General features: G+C 38.0%; 1 protein-coding gene across 1 annotated transcript in view; it reads right to left on the reverse strand.

Moving 5' to 3' along the window:
• Positions 1-23,808, reverse strand: part of LMF1 (lipase maturation factor 1) — a 737,441-nt gene that overhangs the window by 472,994 nt on the left and 240,639 nt on the right. The window contains exon 4 of the mRNA XM_036739038.1: positions 2,483-2,631. Within this exon, the coding sequence (XP_036594933.1) occupies positions 2,483-2,631 (149 nt within the window). The remainder of the gene's footprint in view (positions 1-2,482; positions 2,632-23,808) is intronic.

The following is a 23,808-nucleotide window of genomic DNA, read 5'->3' on the forward strand; positions in this document are numbered from 1 at the left end:
GAATGCCCCTAGAATACCTCTGACAAAGTCAATCAGCCTCCCAAATATTTAGTAAATGTCTTATACTTCACTATTATACTGCCTGAAATTGTATGAATAAGAGATCAAATTAGCTCAAAAAGTATCCTTGTTTAAAAACACAAGGATTAATAAAAGTCCATCAGCTGAGGAGGCACAATGACAGAATGAATAGTAAACTGCCCTAACTCTCCCATGTTCACCTCCAAACAATTATAAAATAGCACCCCCAAACAGAGCAAAAAGATGGGGTGAAATAATCTTTAGCCCAATAAACATGGAAGATCCCCCACATGCTTCAGCATTGTCACATGTTTCAGCACAGCCCTGGGCAAACAGGCAGGCTCCAGGGCCAGACCGCCCAGAGCTTCAGCGTAGCCCCAGGGAAATGCAGAAATACCTCACTTGCCTCAGCACATGTCAGACATCACCCCTATGTCACCAGCTCAGCACTATGTAAGCTGCCAGATGCCTAAAGCCTCCAGTAGCAACCCCCGCCCCACCACCTCAGCGTAGCACCAAACACTAGGGTCCTCCATGGGCCTCAGGGCAACATCAGTGCAGCACCTGGTAAACACCCAGGACCTATAGCCTCTAGCACAAGAAGCCTGAGATGGTGCCTCTTCCATACCAGGAACAGAGCTTAAATTTAAAAGAAAGGAAAAAGTCCAAAAATAGATGAGCAAAAAACAACAAAAAAAGAATCTGACCACAGAAAATTATTACAGTGACAGGGAAGATCAAGACACAAACTCAGAAGGAGGACAACAAATGTCAAAACATCAATGGGCAAAACCCCAAAGAAAAATGAGAAGTGGTCTCAAACCCAGAAAGAACTCATAGAAGAGCTTAAAAAATCATGTAAAAGAGGTAGAAGAAAAATTGGAAAAAGAAATGAGAGTGATGCAAGAGAATTATGAAATAAGAGTCAACAGCTTGGAAAATGAATACAACTGCTTAAAAAATAGAATTGGCCAAATGGAAAAGAAGATACAAAAATTCACTGAAGAAAACAACTCCTTAAAAAGTACGACTGATCAGACGGGAAAGGAAGTACAAAAGGTATCTGGGAAAGCTAATGACTCTACGAGACATCAAGAATCAACCAAACAAATTCAAAAGAATGAAAAAATTGAATGTAAAAAAATGTAAAATACCTCACTGGAAAAACAACTGACCTGGAAAACAGATCCAGGAGAGACAATCATTGGGAAAGCTATAATCAAAAGAAGTACCTCGACAGCATCTTTCAAGAAATTATCAAAGAAAACTGTGCTGATATCCTGGAACCAGAGGGCAAAATAGGCATTGAAAGAATCCACCGATCACCTCAGGAAAGAGATCCCAAAATTAAAACTCCAAGGAACATAATAGCCAAATTATAGAACTATCAGGCCAAGGAAAAAATACTGCCAAGTGGCCAGAAAGAAACAATTCAAATATCAGGGAACCACAATGAGGATTGCACAGGATTTAGTAGCTGCAATATTAAAGGATCAGAGCTCATGGAACATGACATTACAGGAAGCAAAGGAGCTAGGACTACACCCAAGAATCACCTATCTAACAAAATTAAGCATAATACTCCAACAGAAGAAATGGTCATTCAATGAAATAGAAGGATTTCAAGTTTTCCTAAGAAGACCAGAATTGAATGAAAAATTTGATCTCCAATATCAGGAAGAGAAGCCTAAAAAAGGAAAAGAAAACATAAGGAATTCAATGAATTGTCTTGGATCATTTGGGGATGGAGAGCACTAAGGAAAAGTCTCCTGGTGGCATTTCAGCTGAGTTTTGAATGACAAACAAAAATGATATTCTTAAATGTGTCCTTAAAGATCTCTTTATATTACACAGAGAGTACACATATGGATAGATTTCCAAAGAAAAAATAAATACTTTGGTTTAAAGGATTTCAAAAGTAGCAGGGGCCCATGTGAAATAAAAACTGAAGGAAAGCCTAACAGTGAAAGAAACTCACAAGATTCCAATGGACAGGGTTTATTTGGGGTAGGGAGGAAGGCAGAGGAGATTCAAATCCTAGCTTGAACAAAAATGGAATAATAACCAAATAACAACCATCTAATGGCATAATTGACAAGTACAGGAAATGCCCTCCCAAAGAAAACAAGACAAAATGAAAATACATAAGCGATCTAATGGTGAAGCTGGTGGCCTCTAAAATAAGAAGGATGATTGACTGTAATACTTGGTAATAAAGACTTCCATACAAATTTAGTAAGAAGATAGAGTCAATAAGATTCTGTATTACCAGGCTACAAATTCTACACAGGGATAATGATGGATCCCCCTACCACCAAAAAGGATCATGAAAAATCGAGTTTCTCTTTCACAAAGGATTGAATAAAATTGCTAATTCTAATTTTCATGGTTCAGAGGATTGTTTGTTTGAAGGTAGCACTGAAAGGTTTTCCAAAATGAAGTGTATAAATGTTCTACTTACTGCGCCAATCATAATTCGGAAGATAAGCCATCGAAATCCCCATATAACAATGCTGGATGTTGGGGTATGTTTGGGTAGTCGAGAAAAAGTCCAGAGAGGGCACAAGAATATCCCCAAAAATCCTGTTTCCAGGAGCTGAAATTCCCATCCTAAAATGATCACAAAAAGAGAAATAAAGGAAAAGTTTTGTTTTTTTAAAAGCCAAAGTGCATTTCAAAGAAAATTAAGGTGCTAATGACGGTAATCTGTAATTCTGTCAAACCAGGCTAATTAATATGAAGATTCCTGAGAGAGGAACAGAGAGCCAGGCTTAGGGTTAGGAAGAACGTTCAAGTCCAGCCTTTGCTGGACAAGTGGACCCTAAGTCATTTAATGTCTCAATGGACCAGGACACCCAATAAAATTATAAATTATAAATTAATTGCTCCACACCAAGAGTTCCCTATAACTATGAAATGAATGAGTGGGTGGATGGAGGTGGGAGGGGAAGAGGGCATTCCTTAAGCAATTAGGTTAATAAATGTGTCTCTCAAAATAAAAGAAGGGAAAAATTCCCCTCAGATACTGTGCATACAGTAACAGTTTGGGAGCAAGCAAGTTGTCATAGCTTTAATGTATATTAGTTTATGCTGTCCTGCTTTATATTTAGAGCATAGTTATAAAAATGTTTTTTAAGTTCATTGACCCCATGAGAAAATACTAACTCCTGTTTGGCATTTCACATCCTTCACAACCTCCATCCAACCTTTCCTGCCTTATCACACATTATTCTTGTTCACACTGATGGGGTCATGGGACCTGAACCCCTAAAAGGAAAAGACCATGTCTTTGAGATCTGAATCCCTAAAAGGAAAAACCCTGAACTTTCAGCAGCCTAGATCTCTGGCATTCACCTGAGGCATCTGGCCCACCCCAGCCCATCAAGATTACTTAATTTGCTTATGTGATACTTTTAATCCCATCCAGGCCCCTTTCTCAGTTACCTACTGACAGCTACTTGACACTCTTAGATCCCATCCAGTTTTTCTGTGTAAAAATATCCATCTTATACTCATCAAATGCTCAGATTCTTAAAATCTGGCCTACCTATATTGGCGTCACAAATACCAGAGACTCGCTATGAGTCTGGCCCACTTCTACTGGTATTACAATAAACTTGCTTCTTGGACTGAGAGAAGGCTTGAGTGGTCAGATTCTTTCAAGGCAGCCCCACCCCCTGCCCTGTACCCTTGTATTTCAGGGTTCCTAGCACCCCTAGACCACAACAGTCTCTATAATCTAGTCAAATTGGCCTTGTTGTTGTTTCTCACACATTATACCCTCTTCCACCTCCATGTCTTTGCACGGGCTATCCCCAATGCCTATAATGCACTCCCCTTCATTTCCATCTCTTAGAATACCTAGATTCCTTCAACACGTAGCTCAATCATTACCTTCCTCAAGATGTCATCATACAAGGCACTCCATCTCAATGCCCTTTAACTAGATGGGCCTGAACTGTATCCTCCTCAGTTCCACCTCAGAGTCCCTCACTTCATTCATTAATCAACTTAAGTTTTCGTTTTGTTTTTTTCTCTATTCATATAGAGTATCATACCCTTACCTACCAGTGCTCAGACCAAAGGAACATAAATTTTGATATCTGAATATTTTTTTAAGGACCAGTCTTAAATCCAAAGCACTCTGAGTTTCATTGATTGACCAACAACAGGTCGTAGGCCAAGCCCTACTTGGTCATTATTTGGGCTATGATTGGCTCAGAGTGAATGTAAATAGCAATTGTTTCTGTTTTGGCCAGAAACCCTGAGGGTCTTCTCCTCCCAGATTGATTTTTTTTTGACTAGGTAAAAGAGGCCATTCTCTGCTTCATTTCTTACCTGGCCTTAATCACTGGATGGATGTTGCCTCAGCCAAACTGAGATGGTTAAAGACCTTAGCTTAAAAAGGCCCAGGTCTCCCACTGCATCCTGGGGTATCTCCAGTCATCCTGATCTATATCCTACCACTGGATCCAGATGGCTCAGAAGAAGACAGTGAGGCTGGCAACTTTGCACAGCCCCTCCTCATTTAAATCCAATTTACTTGATGTCATGGCATTATCGCCATGATGTCATGGTCCATGTCCATAGAGAACGAAGGACAAATGACAATTCTGGTAAAAGTGTCTTTAACACAGACTTATAAGGAATTAATTCAATTATATAATTGTGCCTTTTGTCTACTTGAGAGCAAGGACTATATGAATTGAGTAAGTAGGAGAATGGTGAAAGGAAGTTTTCTAAAGTAAGTAAGTAAATAAATGTGTCCCTCTAAAACTAAAAGAAGGAAAGTTACTCTAGGGATGTATCTTCAGCACCTAGCAGAATGCCTCACAATAAACATAAATGCTTGCTAATTGATTGATTGGTCCCTGATCAAGTTCAAAGGCCTTAAAAGAACAAAATCCTCATGTAGTCCAATTTACTTGATGTCATGGCATTATCGCCATGATGTCATGGTCCATGTCCATAGAGAACGAAGGACAAATGACAATTCTGGTAAAAGTGTCTTTAACACAGACTTATAAGGAATTAATTCAATTATATAATTGTGCCTTTTGTCTACTTGAGAGCAAGGACTATATGAATTGAGTAAGTAGGAGAATGGTGAAAGGAAGTTTTCTAAAGTAAGTAAGTAAATAAATGTGTCCCTCTAAAACTAAAAGAAGGAAAGTTACTCTAGGGATGTATCTTCAGCACCTAGCAGAATGCCTCACAATAAACATAAATGCTTGCTAATTGATTGATTGGTCCCTGATCAAGTTCAAAGGCCTTAAAAGAACAAAATCCTCATGTAGTTGTAGCAGCATTACCTAAAGAAAAATGAGGAAGAAGATCTAAAATATAAACTGTACTAAACCTTAAATAAGCTAAATAAATTTGTCTCTTCTCCCCCCTCCTTTTTGTATCTTTTCCTTGGGGCCAAATATTCATAAAGATTGGTGTTTGTGTTATTTCTTGCCTTTTCAACGGGTAAGGAGGGCTGGAGGGGTAAAGAGAGGGAGAGAATTTGAAACTGAACATTTTTCTAATTATTAAAGACTTGTGTTTGTGTGTAAATCCTAGAAGTTTCTTCCTAGAAGCAAATATTTGTGTTTGCTCCTAGAGAATGTGGGTGATAATGGTAAAAGTAATATTCCATCTTTAATATTACTACATACAAAATACAGAGCTACATTATTGATCTATTTACCACTTAAGGTCACAATAACTATATATTCTTCATCTTGGTAATACTTGTTTCCTTAGAGCAACATGAGGCTCCTTTAGGATATAAATAAGGATGTACAACCATTTCAGTAATAGCTTAGCATACTATGTTTATTTCTTTTAATGCAGTTTTCATCTGTTTCTATTTAATTTTTACTATAATTTCACTCTGACTTTGGAAAAGACAGAGACTTTAGGAGCTAGTGGTGAAACATTTCTGTGTATAACTATCACATTAGAAAATTTGCGTTTGAGTAGAATTTATTTTTAATTAAGTTATTTAAATTAGAGCTACAAAACTGACCTATACTTTACAGATTAAACTCAAGGAACTTCTAAAAGAATCTCCATTCTACGTCCATGCATGTATCTTTTGGTTTTCTGAAAGCCTTGGTTTCAAAATTAGTCCTGCTTTGGTGAGAAGTGAATAATATTGTTATAAAAGCAGCTGCATCAGAAAAGCAACGCCTAATGCCGAATGTGAAAGGTTAATTGTTACTAAAGGGAGCAACAAATAGTAGTTATTGGTCTAACTGGCAGCAAAGTGGTAGTATATCTTGTTAGCCTCAGCCTCCACAAGAATCCCACTGTTATGGATGTTTTCATATGGAAATTACTGTCTTCCCTCTCAGACAGATCCTATACGTGCTTGATCTGTGAAGAGACTCCAAGACTTTACATTTTCTAATGTGCCTTCCATGGTCAGTAATATCACTTGTGATAACAGGCAACACAAATAATTAGTGTTTCTCTTTATCTGGTCATTAACAAAAAACTACCTAAGAACACAGTGACCCAAACAAAATCATGTTTTGTTTCTTCCTTACATATTCCAATCAGCATTAAAGATCATAATATAAAGAAACCTAAAGTCTTTGAGTCTTCTGGGTGCTTAGCTTGCTTCAAAAGGAATGTCAGTAGGATCTGCACCTGTGCTACTCGTTCTGAAGCTACACGTTCAAACCCTGGCACTACCACTTGGGTATGATTCCAGAAGTATAATCAAGTCTGAAGGGTGCCTGAAAAGGAGATGTCTCGATGATGCAAGTGCAAAGGAGGAAGAATGTCTGACTGACAAGCAAAAAGACAGTCAACAATGGTAAAGTGCTGCTGGGAGAGAGCTCTCATAGCTGTTTTAAACAGATGGCAATCACAGTAAGCTGCAAAAGAAGGAAAAGGAGAAGGAAGAATTAAAAACAAAGATGGCAAGCTATAACTTGAAAAGAAAAAGCCAGAACAAGTGGGAGAGGAAATATCTTAGACACTGCCTTCTAGTGCAGAAACAAATGGCATTTAGTGAATGAAAGGACTATAGATTCTTAGAGAATTCATTAGCTAGATACACTATTAAGATGTCTATTTTTGCACAGAATAATAGCTCATATTCCTATGGAGCTAGATAAGTTATAAAATGCTTTTCCCACAACAATCTTGTGCAAATATGACTGCATCTGAAAGAAGGTGATCAATTCAAAATATGTTCAGGGATACTTATTTTACCCATTGATCAAACAATTCCATTCCTTAAAAACTGCCTTTTGAAGAGGGTCAGATTTTTACTCCTAATATTTACTTACAGATGACTTAATACTGTCTTTCCTTTCTTCCAATTTTTCCCTAAACTCCAACAGGTCTGTGATCTCATCAATGAGGACACTGCCTCCAAATATAAAGATCACAACCTGTCTATACATACTTTCTCATCCCATGCATCTCCAACAATGCACAGCTCCAAAACGCCCAGAGAGCACCCACTTAGCATACTGACATATTTCCTCATGGCCCTCTGACAACCATATAGGGAGGAAAATGTATGGGAAGGAGAAACTATACACCTTTGCTTAAGATTTTAGGAAAGTTTATTTTAACCACTTATTCAACAAAGAGACTTTTAATCACCTTTTTATGTAGAGATTCAAAGCCTTTTTTTAAAAAAACAAATTTATGGGGCAGCTACATGGCACAGTGGATAAAGCACTGGCCATGGAGTCAGGAGGACCTCAGTTCAACTCCAGCCTCGGACACTTAACACTTACTAGCTGTGTGACCCTAGGCAAGTCACTTAACCTGAATCGCCTGGGGGGGGATGACAACTTTATTAAAATTCCTATATTGTTGATTTGTAAGTAGGTCAATATTTACTTTCTTCCTCTAACAAATTTGAAAACACTTTACAATCTTTTTTTGGGGGAGGGGAGAAGGCAGGGCAATTGGGGTTAAGTGACTTGCCCAAGGTCACACAGCTAGTAAGTGTGCCAAGTGTCTGAGGCCAAATTTGAACTCAGGTCCTCCTGACTCCAGGTCCAGTGCTCTATTCACTGTGCCACCTACCTGCCCCCTACAATCATTTTCTCTGCAAAAAAAAATTTTAATTTCATGACCAAAAGTTATCATATAAAATGTAAAATAAATATTTTGTATGATAGTGACTCTTAAGTAACTTTAATTATTGGAGCCATTCATCCATTCAACAACCATTAAGTATGTATTATACAGAGCACTGTGTGAGGCACAGAAGAGGGTGCAGACAAATATAATCATGGCATAGTCCCTTGCCTTTGCCTTCAAGCTAAAAGAATCACAGAATCATAAAATCTTGGACAAAAAGGGCCCTCAAAGATTATCTTATTAAACCTCCACATTTATAGATGAAGAAACTGAGTCCCAGAAGTGAATTGACTTGTCCAAAGTGACACATATAGACAAATAAAATTTATCATGTTTTAGTAAAATATCTAAATTCCAAGTACAGATCAAAGGTTGAAGGTGAGGAATGGATTGTATTATATCTCAAGATGACATTGTAAACTGAGAGTAGAAAGCAAGATTATGATTCATCAACCAAATTCTTGCAAATGGCTCCCATTTCCCATAATTGCAAACTGTTAGGAACAGTTGTTCACATTTCCAACCTAATAGCCTCTATCAAACTCTGAACTAAAATATGTTATAGGCTCAAAAAAGGACGTAAATATCACCAATGATAGAATTACATAGGCAAAGGGACATTTCTTAAAACTTAGCAAAGTTTCCACCTTGGCTTTAAGGAGGAATAAATTACCCAACAGCTCATCTCTCTTTCAAGTTGCCACCTAACTTTTCACAAATGCAAAGAACAGAATTTTTAAGACAAAATTTGAATGACACCAAAGAAAAACTAAGTGGAAAAACCAGGAGACTGATCTAAATGACAGAAAAAGAGGATACAGGAGAGAAAGAAAAATAAAAATTTCACCAGGAGAAATGCAAATGTACAAGGTAAAGGGATACCTATGCACTTCTGCCTTTTTATGAATGTAATCTGGACTTCTTTAGGCCTATTCAGGTTTAACAAGTGACAGCAAATGCTATTAAGTCTGAAACATTCAGGGTCTCTTATAAATGAAATCCAAATCCTCAACTCTGTGAAGCTGACATAGGCTTGCTGTAGGCTTGTTTTTCAAGTTGGGGCTGAAGCTGCCACATCATCTCAGCATGGCGATCCCTTAGGCCCTCGCTGCACATTGATACGTCTGGGAATGAAAGGGTCATGTTGTTGACCCACCTGCTTCTGTTTTCTTTGGTTGGATCTAGTCAAATTTCAGCAGCTGCATTGCTCACACAATGAGCGCCATTGTTATCTCTCTCAGTGTGGTGGTGGAAGGGTCCAAATTTTAAAATAAATAAATAAATAAGCTGCCAATGACACAACTTTCAGTGGCTGCACTTGTCACATACTGAAATGGTAGTTGCATCTTCAAAAATCTCTGCAACCCAATAAATCACTATAGTACCTTGCAAAATACCATAGACTTAGAAAAGAAAGGAGAGGAAGGGAAATGTTTGAAAGAGTTCCACTTCCTAAATGTACTCAGCTATAAAGAATTTCTTTTGTCCAACTTATTGATTTTCAGCAATTTTAAATGGTTGTTCCTAAATATTAAACTTTTTGGCTATGCTACTACAGACCACAAATTTGGTTCTTTTGTGAAAGGACATATACATTTTATATTTCTTTTCTGATGCACTAAAGAAAGTATTGTTAGGCTAAAAATGTTCAAGTCAGTTATGTATTAATGAGCTCTTGAAAGGTCTGGCTTATTCATATTAACATTCCCCGTAGAGGATATTATTTCTAATAGGACATATATTATTTGGTGTTATTATATCACTAAGGATTCCAACCCAAGGTTTCACAATCCCTAATCCCTAATGAGAAAACCAGGGGAAGTATCAGTGTCCATTTGTTTATAATGTTTGCCGTGCAGAAAAGGGAGAAAATCCTGAGCAATTCTAAGTTACTGCACCTGCAGCTTTTGCCGATCTCTGGCTCTTATCCGGTACTAGGGACAACATAGCCAGCTGCAAAAGGTAGTCTGTAGTGGAGAAGCAGCACTTACAAAATTGAAGAAAGAGGTTCTCAAGCCTTACAGCTTTCTAGGGGTACTCCCAAGCCCCTTTGGATTTTGATCAAGAGAAAAGCAACAACAGGGGCCTAATTGTTCATTGAAAAATAAACCTAATACTATGGAGGAGAAGTTAGCCTGGGAAGCCTTAAAGAAGTATGTGTACCTTTACAAAGTGTACTATAGAGAACTTTTAAAGGAAATGTTGCTGCTCTCATGCTTATTCACTCTCTCTTTCTGTATCCTTGATATCACAGCCACTGGCAGAAAAGGGAGGAAGTGATATAAAACAGACTTAGACATTACATACAATTAGAACTGCTATCCTTGCCACCCTTCTTTTAACCCAAATTTCCTGAAGAGCTGAGTAACAGCTCAGCATGTAACAGTGTGTAACAGACACGTGTGCTGGTAAGGTGAAGAAAGAACTACATTTGCTTTAATTAAATTATAAATAAAAATTTAAAGGTGTGAGAACTTTACAAACCCTATTGTATTTTATCATACCATAAATAGTCCAAAACATGGAGGAAGAAATTCAGGGAATAAAAACCACTATCAAATTTCCTTACATGCAGGGCAGGATAACAATTTTTTATTTTTATCATTAAATTAGCAGACTAGAAAAAAGAATGTCTGAGCTACTGACTTCATTTGCACACTTCTAAAACAAGAAATTTTCCCTAATTCCTAATTCATTACCTCAGTAAAATGAGGCCGACTTGAATGTAAAGAGCTTTAGAAACCTAGAATTAAAAGTATAGAAGTATCATTATCAGATTATTTGTAAAACTGAAAATTCCTACTTCAACTGAACCTCCATCTTTACCACTGATGCGTCTGTTTCATCTATGTTAAATATCTCTGTCTAAACCTAATGAATATACCAGGCCCCTGAGCAAAAAGTTTGTTGTGTGTTAACAAAGAGCTTTTCCTCACAAGATGTTCCAAAGCCGAATATGACATCAGGCAGCACATGATCACTCAGCTATTATATAACTAACTTTTTTTGAAAAAGGACATTTTTAGAATCTTAATGGCACAAACTAAACACAGCAACCAGATAAAATCTCTGGAGTTGGCAGCTTTCAAAAAAGTTGTTTTGCTGAAAGCTCAACAGAACTTTTGTTAACAAATTTTATGGTGTTTTTTTTTTAATCATAGAGAATAGAACAGAACTTCCCAAATGATGTCTGCAGCTGCATGTGTACAAACGTATAGCCTTCAGCCTTTCTCCAATATTCTAACCAAAGATTCCAAATTTGTGCCATTTTTTTTGCTTCTCCTAAGCACCAACAACAGACCATCAAAGGAGAAATGACCTTTACAGCGAAAAGGACAGAACAAAAATGACAGAGTTGGTATCCAAGGTAAACAAAGATAGTGAGAGAGCACCTAGTCTCCCTCGATGATTCAAGTCACCTGGCTCAGACGAACTACACATGCTGTTGCTACGGGGAAAAACGTCTGGCAGATATGGCTGCTGAGCCACTCACTGTCAGTGATAATTGAAAGATCGTCACAAATGAGAGAGGTGTCACAAGTTGAGAAAAGAGCAGAGGTCCTGACTTTCAAAAAAGGGAAGAAAATAAAGTCTGATTACTATAGAATGGCAGATTAATACAAAATGCTTTTTAAAACTGAGAAAATTCTTGAAAAGTTTATTAAAGAGATGGTTGCTGAACACCTAAAATGGGAGGCAGTGATTACAAAGAGCCAGCACAGCTTAATCAATAGCCATTTTGCCAGATTAATCACATTTCCTTTTCTGACAAGTTACCAGAGAAGGGAAATGAGAGGAATGCTATTACTATAGTTTTATCCAGATATTTGGCAAAGCTTTTGATCATGGCATATCTTGGCATTCTTGTGGGGAAGAAAGAAAGATACAGATTAATCAGTAATATGATCATATGGATTCAAGACTGGTTGGATGGCCAAATGGTCGATGTCCAAGGGGCAACGGGTCTCTGGTGAAGTAGCCCTAGGAATTTCTGTTTGGTCCTGTGCTTTTTAACATATTTATCAATAACTTAGATGAGAGGATAGCTGGCATGCAGATGACAGAGTTAATAAGAATATTAAAAACATGAAATGACAGAGCTAAGATCCAAAGGGATTGTGACAGTCTAGTTTCTAATAAAATGAAATCCAATAGCGATAAATGTCAGGTCTTAGATTTGGGTACAAACAATCAACTTCACAAGTACAAGATTAAGGAGTATGATTAGATGCAATTGTTCTGAAAAAGATCTTCGGGTTTTAGTAGATTGCAAGCTCAATATGAAATAGTTGTATGATGTGGCAGTCAAAAAACATAATGTGATCTTAGGATACACAAAGAGCCTCAAGGAACAGGGTGGAAGTGATAAGTTTCACTATGCTCTATCCTTGTCAGATGCCATCTGGACTGTTGTTTTTAACTTTGAGCACCAGGGGCATCAATAAATTGGAGAATGGACACCTGGAGGAAAGAGGGTAAGAGGGCAGTGAAGGGGCTTTGAGTCCATGTCATACGAAGATCAATTAATGGAAATAAGGAAGTTTAGCCAGGAGAAGGTGGGGGATGGGGGTGGTATAGGGGGACAGTGGAGGTCATGATAGCTATATTCTAGCATTTGAGGAATTTTCATGTGAAAGAAAGATTAGACTTTTTCTCTTAGCCTCAGGGGCCAGAACTGGGAGCAATGGGTAGAAGTTGCAGAAGAGTCACATTTAGGCTTGATGTCAGGAAAAACTTCCTAATAATTTGAGCTATGCAAAAGAAGAATGGGCTTCCTTGAGAGGTAGTGGGTTCTCTGGAGGTCTTAAAGCAGAATCTAGACCACCACTTGTATGTTATATGTCATATATAGATGGTAGTTAATGGTAGCTAAGGTTCTTTCTAATTCTCATATTCTCTGACTCAGATCATCATGACACTACCCACAGCAGCCTTGCTCATTACATTATTCAATATGCCTTTCCTTGAGCTGCTATGAAGAGAAAAGGAATAAACGTTTATATTCAAGCAAGTTCATCAACTGTTTAGATGTAAATTTTTCCTAAGTTCCATGTAAATACTGTTTAGAAAATATTCAGGGAGGAAAGGACTTTAAAACTGACTTGTGGGGCAGCTAGTGGCGCAGTGAGTAGAGCACTGGCCCTGGAGTCAGGAGAACCTGAGTTCAAATCTGGCCTCAGACACTTGACACACTTACTAGCTGTGTGACTTTGGGCAAGTCACTTAACCCCAATTTCCTTCCCTTCCCCCCTCCAAAAATATAAATTAAAACTGACTTGTTCCCTTCATTTAATGAATATGATGCTATTCATGATATGTATCAGAGGAAGGGCCAGGTATTGCCATGGTACTATACACATTTTGAGAAGTTAGTGGTTTGCACCAGACATATAGACAAATGGTATATTACCCTTTACCTTTATTCTATTACTCTTCCATAGTCACATGTAGCATGTAACAGTGATAAGCAGCCTTATTTTCAATCTAGTACTCTCTAGTGTCACATTCCTTTGAAGTTGATCTGGGTCCCAAGTACATCCAACTTGCTAATTATTACTAGAAGGTTACAGAGACCGCCACACACACAGTTTTCACTGAAAAAGTATTTAAAAGCCAATTCCCTTCACATCTCTATGAGCTACTGTACTTCTTTTTTTCCCTTGACAAGAGAAACAAGGTATTCTTTCAGTCCTTTGACAGAATTCGTTCCATGTTCAAAAAGTGGGAAGCTTTACCATCATTCCCTTTCGCCTCATGAAAGACATGGGGTCTTGACTTTTAAAAATCATTAAAGACTACCAAGAATGTTTTATTATGAAACCACAAAGGAGAGTAGCCTTTCTTCTGATTTACTATCTTGCAACACAGAAAAAATATGCTGATGAGCTGTACTTTCAATCTGTTTATAACAAAAGGTAGTCAAGGAGAGAGGACAAGGGTAATTCAAGAGTTAGCAGAAGAATATGAGAAAAGACAGGAAGTCTACCAGTGCCATAATTTGACTTTATTTCTTTTTTATATTGGCTTTTAAATGACATGGGATTCTTAATCTAAAATTCCTGTCTTTTTCTGCTATGCAACTTAATAAAATATCTTCATTATTAAAGAAAAGAGGCCAGAAAATATTAGAAACACAAAGTTTCAGGAAATCCTACTAATATCAATATAAATATTGTTACTCTCACTGTATGATCTCTGTCCAGTGACCAATAAGCCAACACAATACTGGAGATACTTAACCATACTTCTTATTTAATTTTGTCACATAAGATAAATAAGAATTGGTTCTATGTAAGAATTGGTTCTATGAGAACATGTATGGTCAGAAAAGGAGGCAAGTTGATTGTCTAGTGAAAAGGAAAGGCACTACAGTGAATCTAAAAAAAAGCAGAAGCCTCTTTTAAGGCAAAACATGGACAAGAAAGGCAGATAAGAAGGAATTAAAATCTACAATGGTTGGAGGAGAACAAAACTGATGAAATATTACTAAGGGTAGCAACATAAATATTATATAAATTATTATAAGATTACATCTCCCCTGCTCCCCAAGGCTTAAGGATGGGTGATTGAGAGAATCATCTGGCAATTTACAGAAATACTGTAGAAAGACGTGCTGGTTTTGGAGGAATATAGTGAAGATGGAAAGCATGTCAAAATTAAAAAGACTTAAGATTTCCAGGTAAAAATGAACAAGTGATAGCTAATAAAATCTTAGCTTACATTCAATAGAGGCAGCATCCAAAACTAGGGAGATTTTAGTCCTAGTAAACTCTGTTCTGGTTGGGTTGTACATGGAATACTGTATTCCATTCTGAACACTCTATTTTAGAAATAATGTTGATAAGCAAGAGATCAGCCAGTGGAAGGTACCCAGGATGACCAAGGAACTCACAACATGCCACATGAGGATTAGTTGAAGGAACTAGGGAGACAAGGAGACATAAGGGGATCATAATGGTTATCTTTAAGTATTTAAAAGGCTGTTGTTTTGAAAGGAGATGAAACTTGTTTTGTTTGGGTCCAAAAGACAGAATTTGGCTGCATATAAGAATTTCCTAATAATTAGAACTGTCCCAAGGGGAATGGGCTATCTTGGAAGGTGATGGTTTTTCCATAACTGGAAGTCTTCAATTAAAGGCTTGCTGACCACTTGTCAGAAATATTGCAGACATATTTGATGTTCAGGCATGGGACCTCTGAGGTTTCTTCTAACTGATACTCTATGACGCTATACATTTTAGCTCTCAACTATTGAGGAACTAGCATAGGGCCTGGACCTGTGATTTCATTAGTCTAGGGCACTCCCAAGTAAGGAAATTTTCTCTGCCAATGCAGGTCACCAGTTGATCTATAATTTATAGCCTTAGAGAATTGCCTAGGGCAGTGGCATCAAACAAATACAAATGGAGCCACTAAACTGCACATAGGGATCCCTGCTGGCAGCATATTGATTTGGAAAACCACAGACTTGCTCAGTACAGTGCCTGGCAAGTAGCAGATGCTTAAATGTTTATTGACTGATTGACTGACATCAACATTATCTATGTTCTATTGTAGTTTTATTAATTTGTTAAATATTTCCCAATAACATTTTAATCTGGTTCCTACTGGGAATGCTGCAGTGTATTTGACAACTCTAGCCTAGAGAACTGAGAGGTTAAGTGATTTCCAGGTCCACAAAGCTGGTATGGTTCAAAGGTGGGACTTGAATTTGCATCTTCTGGGCTTCAAATCCGGGTCATACTGCCCTCTCAGTTTATATACTGTTGTAACACTCATGACAATTTGAAAGTTGCTACTTGGCTTTACAGCTGGATGGAATCTTAGAGACTTTAGTCCAACATCCTAATGTTATAAAGAAGCAAACACAGGCCCTAACAGAAGAATTGACTTACCCAAAGTCATACAAGGTAATAAACACAAGAGACAGGATCTGAACCAAACCCAGGACTCTTCCTCCTTTCCATGCTGACCCTCAGGTCAGCATTTTGTTTAGACAAAGAGCTTTCACTCCAAAGGCATGTCACTTAAAATAATCTCTTTTTTATCTAAATACCAGTTTCTAAATTTGAAAACAGACACTCTAGACTTTCTCAGTTGCTATTATTTCTAGGGTGCTTTGTATATATTTCTAGCATGCCTACTACATTGGGAAATATTCAAATTATACCCACCCTGTATACTGAGAAACACGTTTTAAAACCAACATACTTCCTTACAACGTGGTAAAAGGAGATCCAAATGCTCCCCCAATGACATCCACATTGAAGTCCCATTCCTACACTTATCAAGCAAACAAGCATTTATTAAGGACTTAGGGTATGAAGGGCACAGTGCCAGCTGGCTCCTGCCCTTCCAGTCTAGCCAAGGGAGATAACATGTACACATACAGGTACATACAGATATATATATATAAGGTGATACGGAAGGATAGAACTAGAAAAAGTTTCGCACAGAAGGTAAAGCTTGAGCTGAATGATAGAAAAGTAGGCATTTTGAGAGACAAAGGGGAAAAGAAAGTGCATCCCAAGCATAAAGGGACAACCAATGCAAAGGTGAGTGCAGAGTGTGAGGAGCAGCAGCAAGAAGGCCCGTCTGGCTCAACTGTAAATGGTATGAAAAGGAGTCATGAATAATAAGGCTGAAAAGGTAGCATGGGGCCAGGTAATGAAGGGCTTTAAGTGCCACACAGATAAATTTCTACTTGATCCTAGAGGTAATAGGGAACCACTGGAATTTACTGAGTAGAAAAAGGACATAGTCAGATTTATACCCTACAAAAACAATTGGCAGATATGTGAAGAATGAATTCAAGAGGAGGGAAAGGAAAAGCTTAAAGCAAGGAGTCCAACGAGGAGATTATTGCAAAAGTGCAAGTGAGAGGTGATGAAGACCTGAACTAAGGTTATAAGCTTTGTGAGTAAAAAGAAAGGGACAGGTATGAACAATAAATGGTAAAGATAGAAATGCCAAGACCAGGCAAATGAGTTGATATGTTTTACATGAAGATGAAGAATTGCTTACTCTGCAAATTTCAATGATGTGGTAGATAATACATATTTCAGGAGCTTCTTATTTATACTAAAAGGTGATACAGAATGGTATCATTTGAGTTTCTATGACCAACAGTTACTCTTTTTCACATTGAAGATATTACTAAAAGATTTTGGATGCTATTTTTAATTTTTCTTCCTAAAGTATGAGCCATGAAAAAAATTAACATAAAAACTTTTAAAAGCTTCCAAGTGCTCTCAAGGGTAGTCATTAGAAACCACTTTGGTAACAAGAGGGTGATATCACTGAGTTAATGCAGCAGTAAATTAGTTCTTCTGTGTTCAGAACTTAAAGTGACAGAAGAATCAGGAGAGAATTTAAATTTTAAAAAAAAATTATGAAGTTAATGGATTTCCTGTTTCCACCTTAGCAGGCAACTGTCATTTTGAAGGAGCAGTATATATTGTATTTAATTACTCTCTAAGTAACTAAAATAATTTCATCTATGTTTGCATAATATCATTGGTATTCACTGTTTTTACTGTATCCATCAAGGTAATTTATACTATACCCAAGTTTTAACGTTTGGCTATCAGCTTTGCTGTGAAATATAGGAACTGTGTCCTCTAAACAGACCTCAGAATAACAAAGCTAGAAAGGCCCTCAAAGGCCATCTAATCCAGCCCCTGACCTAAAGAATTGCTCCTACAATATTCTACCTTTGCTTTAAGATCTCTAGAACATTCCACTCCGTTTTATTTACTTACTGATTTTTAGACAGCTCTAGTTATTGGTAGGTTTTGCCTTACACTGAAATAAAATCTTATCTACAACTTCCTTGCTTCCAGTTCAACTCTCAGGGGTTAAAACACAAGAAGCCCAATCTGATGATTCATATAATGTTCTAAAGGTTATCCAATCAAAACAGTTGTGCTGACTACTAACAAGGGTCTTCTTTATAGTTTTCTCTAATGGCTATAGATAAAATCTACATTTTGACAGAAATACTTAAATTTGGGACATTTTCCTTAACAAAGAGAGAATCTATTTTCCTTTGGTATATGCTCAAATCAAAATCAGTGGACTCCTTTTTCTCAGTTATATAAGAACTGTCTGGCTTTCTCTTCCACAAAAGGCAGCAGACATCCTGTCCCTAAAGTCAACCCTACAAGGGTCAATGATAGCACAGGAGCCACCCCATATATTGAATTAATTTACCTGATGTTGGTAGCTCTTGTCATTTTTTTCAGTCGTAAGCAGAAATGTACACTGTTTTCTAGCAATCTGAACTGCTCTAACAGCTGCAGTCTCAGCAAAATGTTTCTAAAACTGCACTAAGACTTCTGAGACACCTTGTGTATATGACCAAAAGCCATTCCCCCACAGATAAGTGGTCAAAGCATCTGAACAGATTTTTCAAAAAGAAAAAAAATTATTATATATATGCATACATATAATATATATACAGAGAGAGACAGAGCAAGAGACAGAGAGTATAAACTTAACAGCCAAGAAAGAATATTCCAAATCACTAATAGAGAAATTCAAATCAAACAAGGCCTTTCTTGATTCACAAGGTTTTTTTAATTTTTAATTAGTATTTAGTAATATTTTAATGTCATAATTCACTTATATTATTTCTATTTGATTAGGTAATAGATATTCTAGATGACTAGAATGTTATAGTTGAAATAATAAAGAGTTGGGGGTTCACAACCTGACTCCCACACCAGCAGCTATGGAGCCACAAGCAATTCTTTGAGCCTTAGTCTCTTCTTATAGAAAATTAGGATAATATTCCCCTATGGCTATGCTTCCAATATAAACACCATTCCTCAGCTGCAGTCTCACACTTGGAACCTCCCTCAGTGTGTAGGGTCTCCTCACCTGGAACATCTATCTAAACCTGTGGCCTTCCCACCCTACACCTGCCCTTCCTGCCTACTCCTCCTATTAGTAAGTTTCTCTTGGGGACTCCATTTTGTGGAGTAGCCCAGAGCAGCCCATTTAATTCTCCTCCCAGCTTTGCTTCTGACTTTCTATACTTCAACAACATACCCTCATTTCTATACTCCACCCCCACAGCCCCATTTTTCTACTGCCATCAGTGTGTTATCTTTCCCCATTAAAACAGAAACTCCTTAAGGGCAGGGACTTTTTTTGCTTGCATTTTTATCCCTCACATTTAGCATGCTGCCTGGAACATAGTAAGTACTTATGTTTCAACAATCCGGCTAGCAGCCGCTGTGGAGGTGTAAAATCAACAACAACCAGCTCACAGAATGCTGCAAAAGCCCAGGTTCTTTTGATCTGCTTTACTAAGGAAAGCAACATTAAGGCATTAACAATCTTACTTTAATTCAGCATACAAATACCATTCACTTAGTTCAGGGGAAAAAGCCAGCACCCTGAACTTCAGCGCAAATACAAACAAGTTACAAACATCGTCAGACAGACCTAATACAATTCATAGTTACCAACATCTGAGTCCAGCCCGGGAGCTCATAACAACAGCTGGCCCAGAGTCACACGCCACCACTGCTGTGGGTCAGAGCTCCAAAAAAGAGAAAGCCAACCCCTGGTTTTATATCTTTCTCAGGTTCAAGGGTGAGTCACACATGCTACTCAGCCACGTGACCTAAAATCGTCACAAAAGAGGTGACTTAAACCCACGTAGTCTAAAAGCCTCTGATGTCACAAACATGTCACTCAAACCCATATAAGGCAAGGAGGTCATCAAGGACTCCTAATTTAATCAAGGAAATAAAGGCCAAACTCTTCAAGGGCACTTGGTTGAACTAAATGCTAAGAGCCCATTTTGATTGCCAACACAGCTTAATAAATAAATACTTGCCTGCCCTGCCTATCTAATAATTCTAATGCTAGGGTATTTTGAAGAAGATACTCTGTAAGCCTTAAGATGCTACATAAATGTGAATTTTATTAGTAGTATTAAAATAATATCAAGTTAGAGCCTGAAAGGACCCTAAGGATCATTCAAGTCAAGTTCTTCATTTTTCAGATGGGGATATTAAGGCCCAGATCAACAAAACCACTTACCCAAAGGCACATGAGCTCACTCCAAACAAGAAAGCAAGTCATTGGAATTCATTCTCTTTGAAACATTCCAGTGGCTGTTCAGAAATAATTTGTTCTAATTTTTTTTAAATAGTCTTCCTATAAAACTACCTATGCTATAAATTCCAAAAAGGTATTTGCTAAGAAAAGATAAATTTTAGACTTGCAACTGTGTGAATTATTCCAAAGTGTGCATTAGTAGAGTCCAAAATAATGAAGTTTTACTGCATGTTTGTTTTTTTTTATTATTTAACATTTGGTTTTTTACCAGGTAATACTGATTTCAGTGTAATTCAATCTATATAATAAGATTAAGTCTAGGAGAGGGATAGTCAATATGCACAAGCTATAGAACCTGTTTCTATTGTTCACCCAGATTTGAGGGGGAAATGAAAAATGGACAGATTAATAAGTCTGGTTAATGTTCTTAGCTGGTCATCTGTATGGGATCCACTCTGTAAGAGATGCCCACCCAGCATCTCTCCATTTGAAAAACTATCTCAAGGACATCTGCCATCCCTGACCTTTTATATATGATTATATTAAATATATGTATTGTATTAGATAGCCAAATACATGAACAAATGTTTGCACAGATCAAAGCTGACAATAATTCATACTATTCTGCAGTTCTACACATTGCCCCTGAACAAAACTCTCTCTGAAATAAAATGCATAAAAATTTGTCACCCAATTAACAAAATTAGATATAAAAGTAAAACAAATTTGTGTTGTTTTAACTTTCACCCCTACAATGACCAGCTTGCTATCTCATGTATATAGCTGTGCTGATTTTCCATTTCAATTTTCTTCTTAAAGGGACTCTTTGAAAATAAAATCCACACATAACATATAACATTTATAACAAAAATAATGATGTTAGAAGATGATAGTATAGCAGTTATGAAACCAAACATTAGAAATGTTCACCACTGAATTATGTACATTTCAGAGAAGTAAACTAAGAAACATTTTCACACTCACACTTCTCTTAACCCATATTCCAAGGAAATGAGTAAGCCCATTGATTTGACTCAAACTCAGCTCTTCACCTGGAATTGTTTACTTGGGTTGGGAGTTTTTCTATTCATTTTTCTAATATCTTAGCATCCCTAACATTTACTATTTTCTAATAGCACTTTAAAATCCATTTATGTTGCTTAAATGTCAGCTGCAAATACAGTTTTTTATTTCTGTTTTTCTCCCCCCTTCTTGCAACTGGTGCTCACACAATACAACTTATCATGTTTTCACTTGTCTTATTGATGTGGCTGACTTCTGCCCAGCAACAATGAGAACCTTGCCTAAATCTAAATCTGCCTAGTAACAGGGGGCTCTATCTGTTGACAAGAAAACGTTGTTATTTTCTGTGTATGTGACTAACCCCTATGGTTTAGTCCCATATCCTCGAATCAAAAGTTCCCTACTTTCTAACCATATCCCTGAAATGTTTCGTAAAGTACCCAAGTGTAGCCAGAATGGCCTTTGTTTTCTTTGAATGACTCAGCTTACCTCATTGAGCCTCTGGACACTGTGGCTTGCTCTTCCGGGGCAGGAGGCCCAAGGAGCATTCCAGGAAGCAGACAACTTCCTGTGTGATGAGTCATGGGGCTGGCTGAGGGGAGGTGTTAACGGCTATGCTAGGGGGAGGGGCCAAGTCAAGAACCAATCGGCCCTGGTCGTTCAGGCGGTGCTTGATGATGTCAAAAACTCTATAAGAGGGGAGAGGACAGCTTGAAGATCCTCTTTTCCTTTTCCGGTTGGAGCCAGAGACAGTTACAGCGACAGTTACAGCTACAGTTACAGCCACAGCCACAGCTGAAGCAGGAGCTGCCAGTAGCAGAGCTGACCTACGGGAGAAAGCTGAACAAAGACTTCAGGCCAGTGGGTAATCTTATTACCATAGAGGGGGAAACATGATTTTGCTTTACGCAATCATGCTTCTCTGTAGCCTCCTGGTTACTCTTTCAAGGCGTACTTATTGGGCCTGGAAGCTTTTGATCAATATATCAAAATGGGGTTGCTGGTTCATGGGTTGGTTACTGTGGAGCCTAAATAAATGTTTTGATTCTTCTGCCTTCTACTTTGAGAGTTTCTTATATCCGGCGGTTCCGAACGTTTCAGACATGTTTATGATCCTCTTTGAGATTATAAACTCTGCCCTCCTAATACATTTGGTGACGAGGATGGGATCGCTAGGTATAAGATCTCTATTTAGAAGCAGAACAATTCCAGAGGAAGAGATGAATATCCCAGGATGGGAGGATCCATTTTATTCCTCCCTAGCAAAAGAATTGGCTAAAAAAGCTGGACCCTGTGAAAACTGGGAACCAAGGCTACGGAGAGGAGATCCTAGGGATTTGGAAAAGTGTTTACGAGAAGTTGGGATTCAGTCAGGGGCATCACTATCTAGGCAAAGCTGGATAGTGTTATCAGCCTACCGGCTAGTATACGAAAGATTGAGATTAAGTGAAAGACATGGGGGCACTCCTACCCCACAGGAAGAAGGGGAATCTCAGATAGCAGGAGACCAAACTGACTCAAATGAGAACTTTTCTATTAATGTGGCTAAGAGCAACAGGAGACCAAAAAAGCCCAGAGTGCATTTCAACCCAGCCCAGAAAGAGCCTGACTGCCTGCTTCGTCCTAGCCATGGTGGCAGAGGAAGTGAGTGGGGAGAGAATGAGACAATGTTAGGGGCTGAGGCACAAAACACTACTGGGGTTCAGGATGTGCCTCACACAGAGAATAGGAGATGGTTAAATGATCAGACAAGGGCTCGACCCATACAAAGGAGGAAGACAGAAACCCGAGGTGAAGATTCAGTTACAAGGGAAATTCAGGAAGATTTCTCACCGCAAGAGGTCACAGATATTTTGAGTAGATTCAGCCAAAGAATAGGAGAACCATTGATATCTTGGATGGTAAGACTCAGTGATCAAGGGGCCAGTGGAATATCAGTAGATAGGACAGACTGCATGAGATTCATAGGTATCAGCCATGATCCTCTAGTTCAACAAGCTTTTAGGGAACATCATCAGCAAGGAGATGGTGATAGCAGGACTACTCTGTTGGCATTAGCCGCTGTGGGATGCAATAAGAGATATGCTACTGATTCTATGTGGCCCACTGAGCACAGACCCTGGTATTCACTTAGAGATTGTATCATGAGACTAAAGGAGGAGGTAATGAAGACTGCCATTATGATAGGAACTACAGACAAATATTACAATGATCCAATGGGACTGCCTCATAGGAATTTAATAATTAGGACAGCTCCCCCTGCTTATAAACAACTAATTTTGAATTTATTACTTGGAGAAGTAGGGAGCCGTCTTACAACAGTGATAAATAAGATTTTACAGTTACATGACTTAGGTGACTGGGGAAGGGATAGATCTCCTCGAGAGAGAAGGGTGAATAACCAGCAAACTTGGTGCCAAAGGAGAGTAACAAGGAAAGAAATGTTTACTGCTTTATTGAGAGCAGGGGTAGGTTTTGAAATGATAGATGGAATTCCAACCAATGAATTATACAGAATGTATAGAGGACTTGATAACACGAGAAATAGGGAAATAAGAACTGCTCCTGCAAGCCCACAAGCCACTCAGACTGAAG

The sequence above is a fragment of the Trichosurus vulpecula genome, chromosome 9 (assembly GCF_011100635.1).
Source record: "Trichosurus vulpecula isolate mTriVul1 chromosome 9, mTriVul1.pri, whole genome shotgun sequence".
Taxonomy (NCBI): domain Eukaryota; kingdom Metazoa; phylum Chordata; class Mammalia; order Diprotodontia; family Phalangeridae; genus Trichosurus; species Trichosurus vulpecula.